Source organism: Ornithorhynchus anatinus, chromosome 20 (assembly GCF_004115215.2).
Source record: "Ornithorhynchus anatinus isolate Pmale09 chromosome 20, mOrnAna1.pri.v4, whole genome shotgun sequence".
Lineage (NCBI taxonomy): Eukaryota > Metazoa > Chordata > Mammalia > Monotremata > Ornithorhynchidae > Ornithorhynchus > Ornithorhynchus anatinus.
The window spans coordinates 30,034,214-30,053,691 of NC_041747.1; the positions used below are offsets into that span (position 1 = coordinate 30,034,214).

The window sequence follows — 19,478 nt, forward strand, 5'->3', positions numbered from 1 at the left end:
GAAGGGGTTACGGGGCGGTGCTGCGTGCTGACGGAGGCACGTGGTTCCTCTGCAAAGCGCCCTCCCTCTGCATCGTTTCTGCCTTGGCTTCCCCCTCTCCCTCCCCCCCCCCCTCTTTTTTTTCTGAACAGCGGCAGTGGGTGGGGTCGCTTTTCCCGCAGCGGCGGCGGCGGCGGCCGCAGCCCCGGCAGTGATGCTCCTCTCTCCCCGCAGATGAGCCCCTCCGGGCGTCGGTCCGGTCTTCGTCTTTCTCCTCCGGGGGTCCCCCCCACCCCGCTCCCTCGCCGCAGCTCGACAGGCCGGATCCCCGACAGGAGAGCCAGACGGGCGGAGGGGGCGGAAGCAAGACACCCTCCCCAGAGCCCGCCGACCCGCCCTCCCGGGGCCTTTCCCCGCCCCTGCAGCGTGCCTTAGAGCTTCGAGAAGGGGCTGCTCTCTGGCCAAAGAAGGGGAAAGGGGGAGCGGAGGGGGAGAGACCTCCGCACCCGGAGGGGTCTCGGGCGTTGCATCCTCCCGCGGGGCGCTGGTGCAGGCGAGCCGACCCGTGGCACCTGCATCGGCTCCAGAGACCATCCCCGGCCGCGGGTCCTCGGGGAGGGGCCGGAGCTGAGGGCGGGAGGGCGTCCACGCTCCGATTCCGTCGCGAAGAGCCCTTCGAGGAGCGTGGAGGCAAAGGCAAAGGGAGGGTAGGGAGCTCAGGGGCGTCCCGTCCCTGCGGCCAGCCGGCATCATGGCCTGGCCGTGCATCACCCGGGCCTGCTGCATCGCCCGCTTCTGGAACCAGCTGGACAAGGCGGACATCGCGGTGCCGCTGGTCTTCACCAAGTACTCGGAGGCCACCGACCCCCCTGGCGCGGGGCAGCCGCCGCCGGGGCCGCCCCAGCCCGCGCCGCCGCGCGCCGTCGCCATAGAAACCCAGCCGGTCCTGGGGGACCAGGATGCCGTTGCCCGGGCGACGGGGCCGGGGCCGGGACCCGGACCGGGGCCCGGCGGCGAGCGGGAGCCGCCGGCGGGCGGGGCCAAGGCCGCTCCGGCGGGCCCGGCCGACTCGGTGATGCGCCAGGATTACCGGGCCTGGAAGGTGCAGCGGCCCGAGCCGAGCTGCAAGCCCCGCAGCGAGTACCAGCCGTCGGCCGCGCCCTTCGAGCGGGAGACGCAGTACCAGAAGGATTTCCGGGCCTGGCCCCTGCCCCGCCGCGGCGACCACCCCTGGATCCCCCGGGCCCCGGCCCCGGCCCCGGCCCCGGCCCCCGGCCCGCCCGAGGACCGCCGCCGCCGCCGCCCGCAGAGCCAGGAGCGGAGATCGCAGGCCCTCCCGCTCGCCGGGGAGGTCGAGGAAGGGGGCTCGGGGGCCTCGGGGGGCTCCGGGGTCCCGGACGGGGGCGGCCCCGCCGCCGGGAAGGCGTCGGCCGGGGACGGCCGGGAGCCGCGAAGGAAGGCCGGTCCCGGCTGGATGCTGCGCCGCGCCGAGGGCCAGGGGCTGGGGACCGGGGCCGAGCCCGAGCCGCCGCCGTCGCCCCCCGCCCCCGCCGTCCAGGGCCCCGAGGGCGGCCGGGGGCGGGCGGCCGTCGACGCCCTCAACAGGCAGATCCGCGAGGAAGTGGCCAGCGCGGCCGGGAGCTCCTACAGGTTCGTACGGCCGCGGGGCGGGGGCTACTGGGGATGGGAGGAGGACGGCCGGGGGCCAGCCAGCCTCGCCCCAACACCACCCCCGGCCTCCATCCCCCACCCCCTCACCCCATCTCTCCGGGCCCTTCCCCTCCCCTCCACCCCCGTCTTCCTTCCAGCGCCTCCTCTTCTCTCTCTCATCCATCCTCACTCTTTTCCTTTCGCCCCTCCTTCTCCGTAGTGTATCCCCTCCCGCTGGCCGTCTATCCAAATCCTTTCTCCTTTTCCAGTCTCCCCCCCCCCCCCGCATCAGGATCGCCCCCTTTCCAGACCCCCCCAATGCTGCCTTCTCTCTGTCATCCGGCGAAGCACCCTCACGGTCGGCCCGCCCCCCGCCCCCACCGAGCTCTCCTCCTCTTCGATGGCCCCTTGTCTCCAGCCCTCTTTAAAGCCTTCGTCCTGCGTCCTCTCCTCACACCCACCCTCGCACCATCCATGAGCACATGCGAACTCACCCCCGAGAACTGCCCCCGCTCTCCCCGCGTCCAGCCGGCCTTCCACCCCAGCCCTCTCTACTCCTGCTTCCCCGGGGGCAGTTCTCATCAGTGAACCCCTCAACTTGCAGGGGCTCACGGAAGGTGTGAAGGCGGGGCTCGGAGAGGGGCCTCTAGCGAGCCCGGACGTGTCCCATCGGTCACTAAAGCCGCGGCAAGGGGGTGGAGCCACCCCCATCTGCATTGCTGTCCCGCGGGAGCGGCCAGCGCCCACCCCCCTGCCAGGTTAGGAATCCCACGGCCCCTTGGGGATCCTGCCCCTTTAGCTGACGACGATGAGGATGATGGCGTTTGTTAAGCACTTACCATGTGTCAGCCACTGTTCTAAACCCTGGGGTAGATACAAGCTAAGCCGGTTGGACGCAGTCCCTGTCCCACATGGGGCTCACAGTCTTAATCCCCACTGAGGGAACTGAGGCCCGGAGAAATGAAGTGACTCGTCCAAGGCCACAGAGCAGACAAGTGGCGGAGCCGGGATAAGGACCCAGGTCCTTCTGACTCCCAGGCCCGGGCTCTTTCCACTAGGTCACGTTGCTTCCTTGCTGCGGAAGCGGGGCCCTGGTGACCCTCCAGGCAGCGTCGTGCCCAATCCGAGGGCAGGCCGGCTTCAGACAGTCAGCGAGGGTGCTGAGGGGTGGGGGCCTCCTCGCCAAACCTTATGCACCTGGCTGCCACCCGGTCCTTAATAAAGAAAGAGAACCACCACGTGGCTTCTCTCAGAGGGGGGGCCCAACGCTGCCCTCCTCAAAGATGGCGGCGGGGCCGAAATTGGGATTTCGGGTCCAAGCCGCACTGGCGCTCTGCCGAGGGTCGGCCACCTGGAGAGCGGGGAGGGGGTCGGGTGGGAGAAACCTCGCCCAGGAGACCGTTATGTCACGTTGCGTGTGGTCGCAGCGTGACGTGACGGTGTCAAGAGGAAGGCGTCTGGGGTGGGCAAGGAGCAGGATGTCTCTGCGGCTCCCGCCTCCCCCCCAGGAGTCCGGTGAGCTGCCTAGGGGGCCTCGAGGGGCCGTGGTTTCCTGGCAGGAAGGCTGCCCTTTGCGGAAAGGCCCGCGGACTCGGACGCACCGATCAATCGATCAGTGGTATTCTCTGAGCGCTTATATTGTACAGAGCACTTGGGGGAGAACTCTACAACGGAGTTGATAGACGCTTTCCCTGCCCACATCACGGTCCTGTCTGTCACCTCCCGGGATGAACCCTGGTCCGGCCAAAGGCCTGGCGGCTTGGCGGTCATCGTGGCCCCTGGAAGCCTGCTGCGCTCCGCAGGGTCGGCTCCCTTCGGAGGCCGGGAGAGAAAACCGATCGATGATACAGATGCTCTCCTGGAGGAAACAGACATGAGGACCCGGAGGCCGCCCAACCACCTCAGGGAGGACCTGCCCCAAAGAAACCCCTGAGGCCTGGCGGGGGAGAGATTTAGCCCTTTTCCTTGGCCTGATCGAAGCCAGATTTTTTGATTGTCCTCGCGACTCAGGGGTCTTGATCCTATCGGGTTTCTCACGCTTTCCTTGAATGTCTACTCTAGGGCCCGCGCCTGCCCAGCTGGGCCTCGGCGGCCCCAGGAGCCCTGGCCAGCCATTCAGTTCCGCAGTCGCATAATCGGGACTGGTTTTTCTCCCTAGCCGTCCAGACGAAATCTGGGGCCAGCTCACCTCCTGGGCTTCCCACTTGGCATCTGTCCCGAGACACCGATGCTAGCATTTTCCTGGAGTCCGTCAATCCTGTTTACTGGCCGAGCTCCTACTGTGTGTTGAGCACCGCACTCAGGTCCTGGAAGAGAACAAAGGTGTTAGTAGACACAATTCCTGCCCTTGAGAAGCTGACGGTTTAGTAAAAATAGAGTAACCCGACCCTAACCCTCTTGAGAACCCTGAGGGTCGGGGCGGGGGAGGGGGAGGGAATGTGGGATTCTGCCGCAGCCCTCCACCCTCAAAGCAGACCAGGGGTTGTGATGTTCTTAATGCAACAGCTGGCAATGTGCCAGATGTGCCTTTGGCAGTGTGATGGCTCCTTCGGTTGCACACTCGGATCTCTAGGTGGCTATGATTTGGGGTTTCCGCTTAGCGAGGACCCCCTTTTAAGGCCTCGATCCATGATGAGGGGAAAGGACAGTGTTGGCAAGGACGGGGTTAAAAATCCCCCTGCAGTTTTCACTTTCCACTAATGGGGATGGGTCGAGGAGCAAGGGGTCCCCAGGGAAGGCTAATAGAGCGTGGCTGCTGACAGCTGAGGCCCAGCTCGGCGGGGAGGGGGAGGGAAGCGGGGAGGAACCGAGGGGGAAGGAATGGAGACTTGGGCCCCGGCTGGCTGGAGACTGCTGGCCGTGCCAGCTGCCTCGTTGGAGGAGGAGGAGTTGGGAGGGGTGAGGGTGGGACAGCCAATCAATCAATCAGTCACATTTACTGAGCGCTTGCTGTGTGTAGAGCACTGTACTAAACGCTTGGGAGGGTACAATGTAACTGAGTTGGTGGACTCTGCCAACAGGTCTCCCTTCCTCATCTGGAAATGGGGTGATGGGGTATCAACAGCTCAGGTTGCATGGACCATGACCCCCTTGCTTCCTTCCCAAGACAAGCATCAGTCTTCTTTTTTTTTTTTTAATGGTATTTGTTAAGTGTTTGCTACATGCCAGGCACTGGGGTGGATACAAGCTAATCAAATTGGATACTGTCCATTTTCCACATAGGGCTCACAGGTTTAGATACAAGCTAATCAAATTGGATACTGCCCATTTTCCACATAGGGCTCACAGGTTTAATCCCCATTTTACAGATGAGGTAACTGAGGCCCAGAGAAGTGAAGTGACTTGCCGAAGGTCACACAGCAGGCGATTAGAACCCAGGTCCTTCTAACTCCCAGGCCCTTGCTCTATTAGGCCATGTTGCTTCTTAGCCAAGACAAAGGGTTAATCGATCAGTCCGTCAATGGTACTCATTAAGTGCTTACTCTGTGCAGAACACTGTACTAAGCACTTGGGGGAGTACTAATACAATAGAGTTGGTAGACGAGATCCCTGCCTACAAGGACCTTACAGAGTAGAAGAGGAGACAGGCTCTGAAATTTAATCAATTGCATTAAAATCTGTAATAAATTACAGATAGGGGAAATGGCAGGATAAAGGATATGCACTTAAGTGCTGTGGGGCCGAGGGAGGGATGACTATCCAAGTGCTTAAGAGGTACGGATTCAAGTGCATACATAGGCTGCGTAGAAGGGAGGGGGAGTAAGGGAAACTAGGGTTTAGTTGGGGAAGGCATCTTGGAGGAGTTGTGATTTTAAGATGACTTTGAAAATGGGGTGAGAGTTCCAGGACAGAGGGAGGATGTGGGCAAGGGGTCACTAGCGAGACAGAGGGGATTGAACTGGCTCGGTTGCGTAGATTCCACTCTGAGGCCCTGGTGATGTCAACAGGGACAGAAAGGGGTGACAAATGGGAGTTCTCCAACCTGGAGGCCTGTAGGGGTGGAAACAGGCCTCTGAGAAAGTAATCCTCAGTCTTTGGGGTGTCTTTGGGGGCGTGGGGGAGCAGGTTGACCCAGACACCCAGTTTCTCCCAAGGCTTCCTTGGTTGGGTCAGAGGGAGCCAACTGCAGGTCCGGGACCTCTGGGTGGGGACGGCTTTGAGGATTGACCGTTCAGACTATAAACCAGGTCACCGTGGGTCAGCCTCATGGCCGGACCGGTCCAGAACCCTGGGAGAAACTGGGTGGCGGGCACCCTCCTAGACCCTGCCCCCTTATGTTTAGGGATGGGCTTCTGCCATCCCTTATCCTCTCCCCTTCACATCCAGCAGGCTCCTGCTTTCCCCACCTCTACAGTCCTCCTGAAATCACACCTCCCCCAGGAGGCCTTCCCTGTCTGATGACTAATCTCCCCACCTTGTATCCTCAATTACCACCTTCCATATTCCACATGCCACCTAAGTACTAAAGTACTCACAACCCTGTCTGCACCTCCTTACAGAATTTCCGGTCTACTACTTTCTCCTACTTCTAATTTATTTCAATCTCCGTCTCCCCCACTAGACTGTAAACTCCTTGAGGACAAGGGATCGTTTTTTAACCTACACTACTCTCCTAAGAAGCACAAGTGTCTCCCTGCCTCTAGATTCTAAGCTCGTTGTGGGCAGGAAATGTGTCTGCTTATTGTCGTACTGTACTCTCCCAAGCGCTTAGTACAGCGCCCTGCGCAGAGTAAGCGCTCAATGAATACGATCGAATGAATGAAAGTAGGTGCTCAATCTGTACAGTTGTTTGATCGATTGATTGATGGATTGATTAATTGATCAATCGATCAATTGAGAGGACTGGACGGCTGTTGGGCAATAGCAGAGCTTAGCAGGGGGTGAGGGCTGGGAATGGAAGTTTATGAGTTGCCTCGGGCGGGAAAAGCCCCGTTCTTTTGGGCGTTGGTTGTCCTGGCCTTCCCTGACCTTTGGGAGGTTGCCCACACGCTCCGGGAGGTGCCCCAGGGCCCCAGGCTGCGAGGTGAGCTGGGCTCTGGCTGCCCAGCGCGGGCTCACTTCCTTAGGAGATTAGTCGCTGGGACTAAGGAGGTACAGTAGCTGTGCCAGAATGCAGTGTCTGGGGGCGGGTGAGCTTGTCGAGGGGAATTCTCGGAAACCCCTCTGGGGAAATCCCACACCCACTTTGGCATAGCGAGCCCGAGGCCTTTTCAGGCGAGGCAGAGTTGGAGAGCTTAAAAATAAATCCAGATGGCTTCATCCCCTACGTGTTGGGATCCGGACAGTCAGGTGGGACCCAGCACGGGGAGGAGGGAGGCCCTGTCCAAGGAGGGCGGGGCCCTGCCCAGAGAGAGGCGGGGTCTTGCCCAAGGAGAGGTGGGGCACTGCCCAAGGACGCAAAGTGCCCGGCCTCCGGGCCAAACCCTGCCTTACAGCAGGCGCAGCCCAGCCCGTCCGCCTTATCTGCCCAGACGCGCTGTTGGCTGCGGAGGGCAAAGTTCTCCTCCAGGTGGACTCCTGGCACTCAGGGGAGAACCCGAGGGGGCAGGGGGCGACTGGGGGCCCCTGCTGATCGTATCAGCTCGGGATATCAGGGCGGGGACCGGCTATGGGAGGCCGTCCACCAAGAGCTGGACGCCAGGGTCGGCCGAGTATCATGTCAGAGCCATCGAGATTCAAATGCGAGGGTCCTTGTGATGGGAGGTCCTCAAGCCTGGAGCCATTCATTTATTCATTCAATAGTATTTATTGAGCGCTTAGTATGTGCAGAGCAATGTACTAAGCGCTTGGAATGTACAATTCGGTAACAGATAGTAACCATCCCTGCCCAATGATGGGCTCACAGTCTAAACGGGGGAGAGAGACAGCAAAGCAAAGCAAAACAGAACAAAACAAAAACAAGACAACATCATCAAGATAAATAGAATCAAGGAGATAAACACCTCATTAACAAAATAAATAGGGTAATAAGTAATATATACGAATGAGCACAGTGCTGAGCGGAAGGGAGGGGGGAAGAGCAGAGGGTTGGGGGGGAAGAATCCTTATGCATGGAGGCCCTCCACCCTCGGGGGAGTCCTTGTGCTTGGAGGTCCTTTTGCCTAGGGCCCTCGACCTTGGGGTCCTCAATTAGTCAATCAGTGGTATTTATTAAATGCCTACTGCATGCTGGGCACCGAACTAAGAGCTTGGGAGAGTTGACAGTCTAGTGGCGTGAGACGAATACTAAAATAAATTACAGATGCAGGAAACAACAGAGTATAAGGATATGTACATAAGTGTTCTGGGGTTGAGAGTGTGGTGAGTATCAAAATGTTTAAGGGGTAGAGATGCAGAAGTGATGTAGCAGAGGGGGGAAATAGAGTCAAGCCTCGGCCCTCTCCATCTTCTTGCCCCAGTCCAGCACCTGCTCTGGTTGTAGCACAGTGAGGTGGTCACCTGAGGCAGCGGCTTGAAGGGCCATGGTCTAGGCTCGGGGAATGGATTTGGTCCAGGGTGGGGGCCTGAGGATCAGTCCAAGGGGCAACAGCTTTAAGGGGATGGGAGAGTGTCCAAATCTGGGTTCCCTCCCCTCTCCCAACACCCTCTCCGGTTTAGAACAGTGCTTGGCACATAGTATGCTTTTAACAAATACTATAATAAATAGTTCCTCAGCCACATTTGGGCAGGGGGGGAGAAGGGCATGGGAGCAGTTGGCTGGGAGGAACAAAAGGGGAGGGGAGAGGAGGGACCAGTTGGCTGAGCCCTCGACAATGGGGTCTGGTCCTTGGGAGTCATCTCTCCCCTGCATCACTCACCATCTCTCCTCCTTCCCCCATTCACCTTTCCTTATTTATGTATTTAGTTAGCTATGGTATTTCATTCAGTAGTATTTATTGAGTGCTTACTATGTGCAGAGCACTGTACTAAGTGCTTGGAATGTATAATTCAGCAACAGATAGAGACAATCCCTGCCCATTGACGGGCTTACAGTCTAATCGGACTGTATTTGTTAAGTGCTTAACTGGGTGCCAAGCACTGTATTAAGCACTGGCAAAGGTACAAGATAATCAGGTTGGACACAGTCCCTGTTCCACCCAGGGCTCACAGTCTTAATCCCCATTTTTCCAAATGAAGTAACCGAGGCACAGAAAAGTTAATTGATTTGCCCAAAATCACATAAGAATCAATTGACAGAGGCAGGATTAGAACATGGCTCCTTCTGACTCCCAGAGCTCTAGGCAGCTCTGCTTCTTTTTCCTTCCTTCTCCCTACACTCTCCCCGGTTCCTTCTCCTAACCACCTAATCAACGTTGCCATTGCCATTATCAGTGCTCCAGGCACCCACACAGACCCGTACACACACCCTCCCCCGGGAAAAGGTCACACACACAGGGCCAGGGAGTGCCACCACCAAGCTCACCCAGGCTGCCAGTGTGCCTTTCCAGTCCGCTGTGGGAGGCAGAGCAGGAGGGTAGCAGGCCTACGGGTGGAAGGTGGAGCAGAGAGAGCTAGCAGGCCCGGGTTTGGGAGGTAGAACAGAGTTTCCTTTACCCTCGATGTCTGTTTTCTGTTCCCAATCCCTGAGATGTGCTAGGCACCAGAACACCCATACAGCGCAAGCCAGGCCTCCACCCAGTACAATCCGGGGGAAACAATATGGAGAAGATGTCACTGGGGTCTTCTTCGGCAAGCAAACATCTGGGGGTCTCTAAGCTAGGACCCAAGTATTCGAGTCAACCACATAGAGTCGTGTGGCCCATGGGCCTGTTTGTCTGAATGTACAGCTGTAGACAGAACCTTGTGCTATTGTGTATACACAATTGTGAGGGGCCTGAAGGGAGCTCTGCAGCTTAGAGTTGTGTCGCACGGAGGCTGAGCATCCAACTCACTTGAAAATCTTGGAGAGATTCTGGCACTGAAGCCTGTGGCTTTGCGTTGTCACCCAGCCTGTCAGCCGTGTGTGTATGTGTGTGTGGCTGTACGTACGTGCATGCAAACCATGGACACGTTCCCTGCGAATGCAGTGTCCCATCAAGTGGGCATCAACAGGAGCAGTGGCAGACTCACAGTGGCACTCTGAGAGTCTCCATGGGCAACCCTGACCACATAGGACTCCCTGGGGATTGCACAGGGCTGCTTCCCTAGGTATGCTTTTGGCCACTCTCGGTGTGCAGTCCAGGACACCCCTACTTGGGAAAGCCTACAGGGGAGCCCCTGGGATCGAGAAGGAGGGGTTGTGGGAGCAGAGGCCGAGAAGAGCCTGTTGGGCAGCTGGGAGAAGTGGGGTGAGCCAAGGTCAGAGGGGCCCAGAAGGCTCAGGTGCCTGGAGGTTGAGATTGATGATTACGGTCTAGAGATCTAAAGATAATGGGATGAAAGAGCTGCCAGACGGGTGGACGGGGTTACCAAACTGTAACAACGATGTCCCTCGGCTACTAAGATTAGAGATCTGCTCTCTCCCCAGCCATGCCATCCTCGGTCTGCTCACGGCTTGGCCAGCCCAAGACTCTGCTTCCAACAGGGCACCAGGTGCCAAGAGGAACTATGTGCTGGGTGCCCTCCCAGCCACCCTCATCATAGTTTCCAAACCCCCGACTCTCCTCCGGTGACCCAGCACAGACCATCCGACTTCCTTGACTTTTCCTCAGTGACCCAGCGTGGATGGTCACCAATGGAGCTGTTCAAACTTCTCTTGACAGTGAACTTTGACCTTTACGCCTTTACTGCTTCCACCGGGCCCGTCAGATCTGCTGAATTCATTTCTTTGAGCTCAGCCTAGTGGCCATTTAAGATGTCAATATTCCCGAGAATCTCCTTCCACTTAAACTGCCTCAGGGGATGGGGCAAAGACACAGACGGTCGAGGAAGAACGGTGGGTTTGGCTAAAAGGCCCTTGCTCATTGCTTCCAACCCAAAATAGAAAGAGAGCAATTTAAGAAAGTCCTAATGGATTTCTGTGAGGTGTCAAGAGTGCCACCTTCCCAACTGGCCTCGGTCCCTGAGAACTGCCAGTTTGGGCTGAAGTCTTCAACCCTGGCGGGTGCAACTAGATGACGACAACTCCCTTAGTCCTTTGTTTCCTGGAGAGCTGCACTTTTTCCGTAGTGTGGAGCAGTTGCACATGGGTGGCTCCTCCAAGCTCCCTCCACATCCCTCCTAAGCCTTCTGTTTCACTGGAAGGCGGGGCCTCTGAGGTCAAGGCTTATGTTGGGGGTGGGGCCAGCCGACCAGGGCAGCCCTAATCAAAGTCCCAGAACAAGCCACCCGCCACAGGCTGTTGAAGCTGCAGCTGTTTGTTTCTAGGAGTGAAGGGCATTTCTACCCCCTCCCCACTCAGGGATAACAAGCTGCCCAGCCTGCAGCTCTGCCGTGTCCGGTTCTCCCGGCCCAGAGAGGCCCTGGGGTGGAGACGAGGTGTATATGTGTCCGAGGAGGCCAATGCAGGCCATCTTGAGCACGATGAAAGGCAGTCCCTCGTGTTGTCATGCTTAATGCTTGCAGTGCCCGTTGCTGTTTCTTTTTTTGACTCCTGGTCTCTTTGTCCTTTACAAAACTTTTACTAGAAAAGAGCCACTCCCTTCTCGATAGCAGTGGCCATGCTGGTCTGACCCCAGCAATTGAATCCCGTGTTCAGCTGTGATACAGCCTCGTCTGAGGCTTTGTTTTACCACATCCTTAAAATGCTTCCTCTGCCCTCCTTGCTTTAATAATAATAATAATAACGTTGGTATTTGTTAAGCACTTACTATGTGCAGAGCACTGTTCTAAACACAGGGGTAGATACAGGGTAATCAGGTCGTCCCACGTGAGGCTCACAGTTAATCCCCATTTTACAGATGAGGTAACTGAGGCACAGAGAAGTTGTGACTTGCCCACAGTCACATAGCTGACAAGTGGCAGAGCCGGGATTCGAACCCATGACCTCTGATTTCCAAGCCCAGGCTTTTTCCACTGAGCCACGCTGCTTCTCTGCTGCTTTTGGACTCCAAATTTCAGTTCTCCATCCAGCAGCTGTTTAGGTCTCCTTCTTTTGCTCATTCTTCTCATATCCCACCCAGTCTAGCTGTGGTAAGGGGAGAGAGCTTCAAAGGTAGGAGACTGACTGTGTTCTAGAATTTCATTGTTCCTGATCATGTCTTGCCATTAGACAATGAGTCTGGCTCTTAACTGATGCCACAACAGGACTTGCTCAGGAAGCCTGTGTGATGTTCAGGTCTCACAGAAGGAGAGAAGATGGGACAACATTATAGCTCTGTAGGCCTTCAGTTGGGCCTGGAACCTGATATTGTCTGTGGTATTTATTAAGTCCTTATTATGTGTCAACCACTGTACTAAGTGCTGGGGTAGATATAAGGTAATCAGGTCCCACATGGGGCTCATAGTCTAAGTAGGAGGGAGAACAGGTATTGCAAATGAGGGAGCTGAGACACAGAGAAGTTAAGTGACTTGCCCAGGGTCACACAGCAGGTACATGGAGGAGCTGGGAGGCCCCGCTGAGAACCTTGAGCAGAATGGGCACCCGCGACTCTGAGGATCTTGCTTCCTGCCATCCCCTCTCGTCTTCCAGGCCACCCCTCGCAAGCCTCCTGGTCCAGTGGATGGGGCAGCTGGGGAAGAAGCCACCTGGGACTTTTTTCCAGGGATGACGGGGGCCCAGCAGCCAAGGTCCCTGTTCTGCTGGCTCGGGCCATCCGTGCCATCTGGGGGATGGGACCGGGCCCTAGGAAGAGGTTGATCCAAGGGAAGTGCTCTATTGCTTGTTTTAGCACGCTGGAGGTGGGGGCGGCCCCGAGCAGGCTCAGAACCAGGCAAGGTGGGGAGCGGTGGCCTAGGCTTGACGGTCAGCAGCACCATCTTGCTCTTGGGTTCCTAGCCCTCCCCATTCCCTTGTGAGACAGACTGGAGAGGGTTTGGGGCGGGGCGTTACTTCCAAGGCACCAGGGGACAGGCAACCGCCGCTATATGGGTCTCACGCCCGGCTTGCTCTGCCCACAGGAACGAATTCCGGCCATGGACTGACATCAAGCCGGTGAAGCCCATAAAGGCCAAGCCTCAGTACCAGCCTCCAGATGACAAGATGGTCCACGAAACCAGCTACAGTGCCCAATTCAAGGGGGAGCCCAACCAACCAACCCCAGCGGGCAGCAAGGGCATCGACCGCAGAAGGATACGCAGCTTGTACAGCGAGCCCTACAAGGAACCTGCCAAGGTGAGGCCCCCTTGGGAGGGTGGGGTGGGGGGAGTCCTGAGGGGACAGGCTTGACGCAGCCCACCACCAGCACCGGTCTGGCGGAGGGGCGGTCTAGCCTACAGCCGCGATCGGGACTCTGTCCGACCCTCCATGGCCCCGGCCCACCTGACCAGGCTAATGAAGGCCATTCCCGTGCACTGGAGGCCTCGATTCCCATTGCCCTGGTGTGCTTGGGGAGAGGGACCGGCTCCTTCCTCCCTGGAGCTGGAGGGCTGCTGGGAGGGGGGCCCAGGGAATGGGGGCCAATGTGAACTCCAGTCTGCTCAGACAGTCAGAGCCGAGCTCCTGGAGAGTCGGATCTGCCCCCAACTGACGCTGCTTCCGAGGAGGGTGAGGAGGTCGTTGGGGCTGAGGTCTCATCCACTGTGTTGTGGAGCAGAGATGGGGTTGAGGGCAGAGGCCCGGTCCAGAGGCTCCAAGCGTGTGAGACCCCACAGCCCAGCCCAGGCTCAGAAGAAGCCACCAGCGGGGTGGACCAGGGAGCCTTGGGACGTTTCGGTTTGGATCCCAGTTCGGCTGGGGCCGATGGTTCTGGCCCAGAAGCACAGAACCGGAAGGGGTTTCCGGGGGTGCCCATTCAGGAGCCCAGGGCACGTCCCGTTGCCTTCCCGCTAAAGCCGGCTCTGTTTCCCCTCTCCCGTGTGTCCCCGCGGCTACGGGGTCTGTCTGTCTGTCCATACGTGCAGGTGGAGAAGTCCAGCGCCCAGATGTCCAAACCAAAAAAGACCTCCACAAGCCATAAACCCGTTCGGAGGGTCAAAGACAAACCCGCGTCGGGCCGGGCCGCCAAGAAGAAGGCCGCGGACGGCGCCAGCGAGAAAAGTAAAGAGATGAACAATAAACTGGCCGAGGCGAAAGAGTAAATTGCCCTGCCCTCTCCTTTCCCCCACTGTCTCTGTCTCTCTGTCTCTTTCTGTCTCTCTCTCTCTCTCTCTTCCCCTCTCTCTGTCTCTTTCTCTCTGTCTCTGTCTCTCTGACGGAAAGGCCACAAAATGGATTAGAGGCTTCCACCCGCTTGTGTTCTGCTTGGGTCAGGCGCCTGTTTGCTTTCGTTGCCTTCACTTTGGGGTTTTCTCTCCTACGACATCGGGTCAGGATCCTGCTTCCTTTCCGAGGTGTGAGACTCTGTTCCTCCCGCCCTGTTCGTCTGGTCCCGGGGGGCTCGATGGCAAGGCAGCCGGGAGAGGACACGGAGCCAGCAAAGGCGAACAACCAGCTAGGCCCGGGGGAGGTGTGACCGGGGCCTGGCAAGGTCGAGACACCTGGAGTCCCCGTTGGATTTTCCCCAGGCCACCGCCAGAACTCCCAGGAGGGTGTGTCCTGCCGCTGCCATCTTCCGGCCGGCCGGGCCTAGCTAGGTGACCGTTAGGCTTCGCCATGAGCGTGAGGCTGTGGGATTTGACTGGTTTTGCCTCACTGTAGATAGCTCTGTGGAACGCTCCCCAGCTGTCATTTTGCTCTTGTTTGTGTAGATGACTTCTCCGTGAGTGCTGGGCCTGGGCGCGTCCGGACCACCTGGGCCACCGCCTCCGAGAGACGGTGGTCCGACGGCACCTTGGGATCTCCGAGAGCTCAGGAAGCAGCCGTGGGGTGGTGTGGTGTCTGCCCTGGTACCGCTGGATGTTTAACTGTAGTTCAGGATCCACGTCTGCTGGCTCACTCAGGCTCTGCAGAGATTGTCCTTGCGGTTCGGGCTGGCGAGGGGCCAAAGGAGGGAAAAGGGGAGAGATAGGAAGTGGTAGCAGGGATTGTGGTGGTGTTTTCTTTCTCCTCCCTGAGTCCCCTGCCAGGTGAGGGCCCCTCCCGGAATACAGGGAAGGACGCGGTGACCTTGACGTCGCTGGAAGCGGAGCGGCGGCCAGGGGCGCCGGGATGGGGAAATACAGAGTTCAGTGGATTGTGTCGTGTGTCTTTGTGGCTTGTGCTGGGAGGAGCCCTGAGCTTCAGGTGTAGGTGTCGTGATGTTGCAGTGGTGTCGTTTCTGAGTTTAGCCATGTTCGAGGTGTATGGTCTCAACTAGCCGGGATGGGCTTGTGGGGTGGGCGAGGGGCTGAGCGGGAGGGGGTGGTCCCTCAGAGCCGAGGCGATGGGGGGTGGAGCGGGGGTCCCTTCAGGAACAACACCCTGTGTGACCCCAGAAAAATCATACTGCGGCATTACGAGTCTGGAATGCGATTTGACGGTCAGGCACCGCTGCGCCCTCCTTCCCCTGGTCTCGTTCAGGATGCCGTCCTTTGAGCGCAAATCTCAGCTTTTTGCCTGTCCCTTCAAGCAGTGAGAGCGACTCCGCTACCTCTTCCTGGCCGACAGCAGGCGAACAGTTAAGGGCTCCTCTCCTCCTCCTCCTCCTCAGGCACCTCTGGGACTTGTTTCCAAGATCTCAGGAAACTTCATATTCTCATCAGTGTCTCCACTGACCCTTCTGGGGCTGGGGCCCATCGAGCCTGTGTGCTGGCCACTGACAACCCACCGTGGCTCTTGGACAGTTAACGTAACAGGGGCCAGGAAGGCCAGGAGGGGCCCCATTGCTTCTGAACCGCAAGCTCCGATTTCCTGCATGGGAACGGCTATCTCTCACTCCAGCCCGACCGCCGCCCCCAGAACCTCCCGGGGCCCATCCAGGGGCCCGGGCCGGGGGCTCCGAGCAGAGCGCCCCAAGTGAAGCTGTTAGTGCCGTGGTCTAGGCTGCAGGAGATCACCGGTAACCTGGGCTCGAAGCCCCGGGGCATCCCTAGGTTGGAGATTTCAGCCTTTGGCTCAGGGCTCTGTTCGCCACGGCCCTCGTCCTCAGCTCGTCCCTCTCACTGCTTTTGCCGCTCTTGCTGCCTGCGCACGTCCGCCGCTGCCCGCTCTGCTGCCATCGCCGTGCGCTCACCTGGCTCTGCATCTGTGCCGCTGGCCTGCGCCCCGCGTGTCGCGCCCTGGCAACCCCCTGCACCGCCCTACCCCCGGAGCGGGTCGGAAGGCTCTCACTGCTATTTTGTGGCCTGGGTTTCGTGGCATATCACAGATGGTCTCTGTAACGGGCAAGCCCACCCCTCTAGGTGCCCATCTCCTGCTGTTGTTAGTGTGACAACGACCATGACGAAATCCTCGTGTGTAGCCAATTGATTGTGACGTGCTTGTGGCCTGCGCTTGCTCAGAAAGGGTTTTCAACTCCAATAAATGCTCAAGACCAACACCCCTTTCTTGGTCTGGTTTTGTTTCAGAGGCTCAGAGGAGCCAGGGACGGGGCAGCCTGCCTGGGCCAGTGGTCCAGCGAGGAATGGAGTGGGCTGGAGGGGCGGGGGGACCTGGGGGAAGACAGAGTGACCCCCTGTTTGGCAAAGTTCTGATCTTTCCACCACCGCTCAACTAGCAGAGAGCAGGGGCCGAGTCCTATCACTTTAGATCACTCCTAGATGAAGCCCTAGGGCAGGGCTCACCCAGAGCCACCCTCCTCCGGACACCCCCAGAGCCCATATAGATGGGCAGAGACCGAGTTTGGCCATCCCACCATGCTGCCCACCGTGGCCCCTTGTCCCACCCGATCCCACAGCCCAGCCTTCACCACCTCCCTCCGGAGTTCAAGCAGGTCGAGCCGGAGGGGAGGTGACCCCGGCCCTGCCCTGAGGGAGCTGCGTTTTTGAGGTACCTGGGTCCAAACCCACTGCAGCCACATCCCAGGGCAGGATTCATCCCCCAACCCTCCGTGGCCTTCTCTGGCCACATATGGGAGGTCGCCCTCTGCCCTCTGGCTCCACTGGTTGAGCCCCTCAGGCCAGAACCATCCCAGGAGGCTGTGCAGACCTAGGGGATCTGCCGATGGTGGGAAATCTGGGGCCGGAAGGAAGGAGAAAGACAAGGAGCCCTTTATTCAGATGAAGGGAGGTTTCTGGGACTCCATCCACTGGGGCCCAGACCAAAGGCTACTGCATTCCCCTGCGAGGGCTGGGCTGGGGCTGAGGTGGGAGGCGGGGACACCGCCAGACAGTCAGAGAGTCTTCTTCCTGGGAAAGAGGGAACTTCCTCTGAGCCCCTTTTTGCCCCTCTCCAGCCCAATAAGACAGGAGTTCCAGGCCCTGGAACCAGAGCTCGACCCAAGGGGAAGTTGCTTCAGGCCGAGAGTAGATGACTCTGACACCCCCTACTATCCCTGCGCCCGAACTGGAGCTGGTGAAGATGGAGCTGCACCGCCCCAACTCTCTGTTCAGAGAAGCTGTAGGGGACTGCCCCAGCTCCTTCTCTATCCCAGACCCGGCTCCCACGGTTCCAAAGAGCCCAGATTTGGCTAGAGCTGTGGGATCCTCTCATCAGATTGCATGAAACCAATCCTGGTCAACTACTGTATGCAGAGCGCTGTACTGGACGCTCTCTGTGGAGTGGCTGGATGCTTTCAGTCCCACCCTCCTGATTTATTGTAGGGGATCTGAGGCATGGTCCACTTTGAGGTGGGGGGAACCAGGGAGGATCAGGACGGAACAGAGTGAAGAGCAAGGGAGTCTTGTGAAATAAGCATTTCAATTCAAGGAGAAACCCTAGAGGTAATTTAGTCCAGCCTCCTGCCTCTGACAAGCCTCCTCATAAACCATCCCCAGGCCAAATTCTAAAGCTCATGGATTTCTCTTCTTCCCACCTGAAGCCTCTCATTCAGGTCAGCCCTTGATATTTTGGAAGAAGTGGAATGCCTACTTGTGTTTCTATCATTTGTGTTGATGCACTTACTAACTCATATCCATACCCCCTTTTCTTTCTTCCTGCTGCTTATTATTTGTTTTATTATTTGTAATGATAATCTAACTCTTTAACCTGGGCGATGTTAGCAATATATGACCCGTCACCTCTATTAAGCTGGAAAGTTCTTGGTTCAGAGCCCGCGTCGTTTGCTTCTGTTGTGCATTCCCTAGCATTTGGTGCAGTGTCCTTCAGACAATAAGGACTCAGTATGGTACTCTGCACACAGTGAGCACTCAGTGTGCACACAGGTAGAGGGAGAAAGAAAAGTTGGAGGTGATAGCAATCCATTAGATGACTGCTCTCTCCATCCTCAAAGCCCTCCTGCAATGACCCCTCCTCCAAGGGGTCTTCCCTGAGTAATTTCCACCCTTCCCCAACTGCCACTTTGACATTTCAACACCACCTGAGTACTTATGTTCACGTAAACTTTCACCTCCTGTTGGAAATATTTATGTTCCTGCCTGGCATACCTACCTTTAATACCCTAAAAGAGCACTAACTCTACTTCATAGCCTCTTCTCTCTCCTATCTATTATTTTACTGTCTGTTTTCCCTACTAGTATGTAAGCCCTTTGAGGGCAGGGACCAAGTCTGCAAATTCTCCTGTACTCCCCCAAGTGCTTAGTACATTACTTTGTACAGTAGGCACTCAATAAAGGCTATTCATTGAGACTGAAAGGAGGTTCTGGAGAGGATTAGGTAGGCCTATGGACAAGCGGTCCATGCTGGGTCCCTGGGAGAGAGGCAGGGATGGAGAGGGGAGAGTCAAGGGTGTGGGATGGTCCGTGACGGGAAGGTCAGGGGCAGAAAGCGGGACCATCCACTTGCAGGTGATAATCAATTGGCTCAAGTGGCAAGGGGGCAGGGGCCCGGCCCTTCCACTTCTGCCCTCAGAGCCCGGCCCCCAAGCCGTGCCCCCCACGGCTCCTCACGGCAAAGACGATCTGTGCTGTGCGCCCGCCCACCCTGGTGCCGGCCGCCCCATGACACCTCTCTCTCCCCGCAGGAGCCCGGCCCGACCCACCTCTGATCCAGGTCCAGATCCGGGTCCCGTAGGCCAGGAGCGGTGCAGCCCGCCGGGGCCGGACACGGGGCCGCTCGGGGATGCTGATGGTGACCGGGTCGCCCCCGGCCCAGAGCCCGTGCAGGAGCCGGCACAGGTCCCCGCCCCCTGAGCCGCCACAAGCCCAGCGGAGCCGAGGGGATGGCGGGCGGCGCCCAGAGTGGAAGTGTCTGCATGAGTGAGCCTGCCTCCGGGAGGCCAATAAAGTGGTGAAATGTCCAGCAGTGCCAGCTGTGGGTCCCTGGGCCGCGGCAGAGGGGACCCCATGCTCTTGTGCACTTGTGTGCTTAGGGGGTGGAGGAGGGAGTGGGTTGTGGGCCGCACACGTGCCCGTGGGTGTGGGTGTTCACGTTCGTGACTGTGTGGAAGAACTCTTGGGGCCATAGTTTGTCCGTGGGCATGCTTGTGTAGGTGCACATGTGCTCATGTTTGTGAAAGTTTAGATGTGAGTTTCTCCACATGGCATGAGTGCCCGTGTTTGTGTGTACTTGTGTGCCAGTATTCATTGACAGTCATGTGCCCATCTTTGCATGTATCACGTGCCAGAGTGCGTACCCGTATTTGTGTGTCATCCATCTCTCGGCCTGGGTCAGGCGCTGCCTGAACCCCGGAACCTCCTTGGGGGTCACAGCTTCCCAGGCCTGGTGGATCCAGCTTGGGCTTTGAGTGCCAGCTCCTTCCCGTCTTCCAAGGAGCTTCTGGGGCCCCAGAAACTGTCCTTCGCATTGCCCGACCAGGCCCCTGCCATCACCAGGGAAGGGAACAGCTTGGAGGAGGAGGAGGAGAACAGACTTAGGGGCAAGTGAGGGGAAACACCCCTTCCCTCAAGGTGTGTGA

General features: G+C 58.1%; 1 protein-coding gene across 2 annotated transcripts; it reads left to right on the forward strand.

Moving 5' to 3' along the window:
• The first annotated feature begins 115 nt into the window (after positions 1–115).
• Positions 116–18,860, forward strand: MAP6 (microtubule associated protein 6). Of its 2 annotated transcripts, XM_029048494.2 has the most exons (4): positions 116–1,629; positions 12,607–12,820; positions 13,549–13,721; positions 18,585–18,860. In XM_029048494.2, the coding sequence occupies exons 1-4, from the start codon at positions 731–733 to the stop codon at positions 18,751–18,753; spliced, it is 1,455 nt and encodes a 484-aa protein (XP_028904327.1). In that variant the 5' UTR covers positions 116–730; the 3' UTR covers positions 18,754–18,860. The 2 variants fall into 2 exon arrangements, with proteins under 2 accessions (XP_028904327.1, XP_028904328.1); XM_029048495.2 differs by lacking the exon at positions 18,585–18,860 and having other exon boundaries at positions 13,549–16,043.
• Positions 18,861–19,478: the final 618 nt, after the last annotated feature.

Excerpts from the sequence above, each read along its gene's own strand:
- MAP6 (XM_029048494.2), top strand. The coding sequence starts at position 731 with ATGGCCTGGCCGTGCATCACCCGGGCCTGCTGCATCGCCCGCTTCTGG. Across the intron at positions 1,630-12,606 it reads GCGGCCGGGAGCTCCTACAG|GAACGAATTCCGGCCATGGA; the intron begins GTTCGTACGGCC and ends CTCTGCCCACAG. Across the intron at positions 12,821-13,548 it reads CCTACAAGGAACCTGCCAAG|GTGGAGAAGTCCAGCGCCCA; the intron begins GTGAGGCCCCCT and ends CCATACGTGCAG.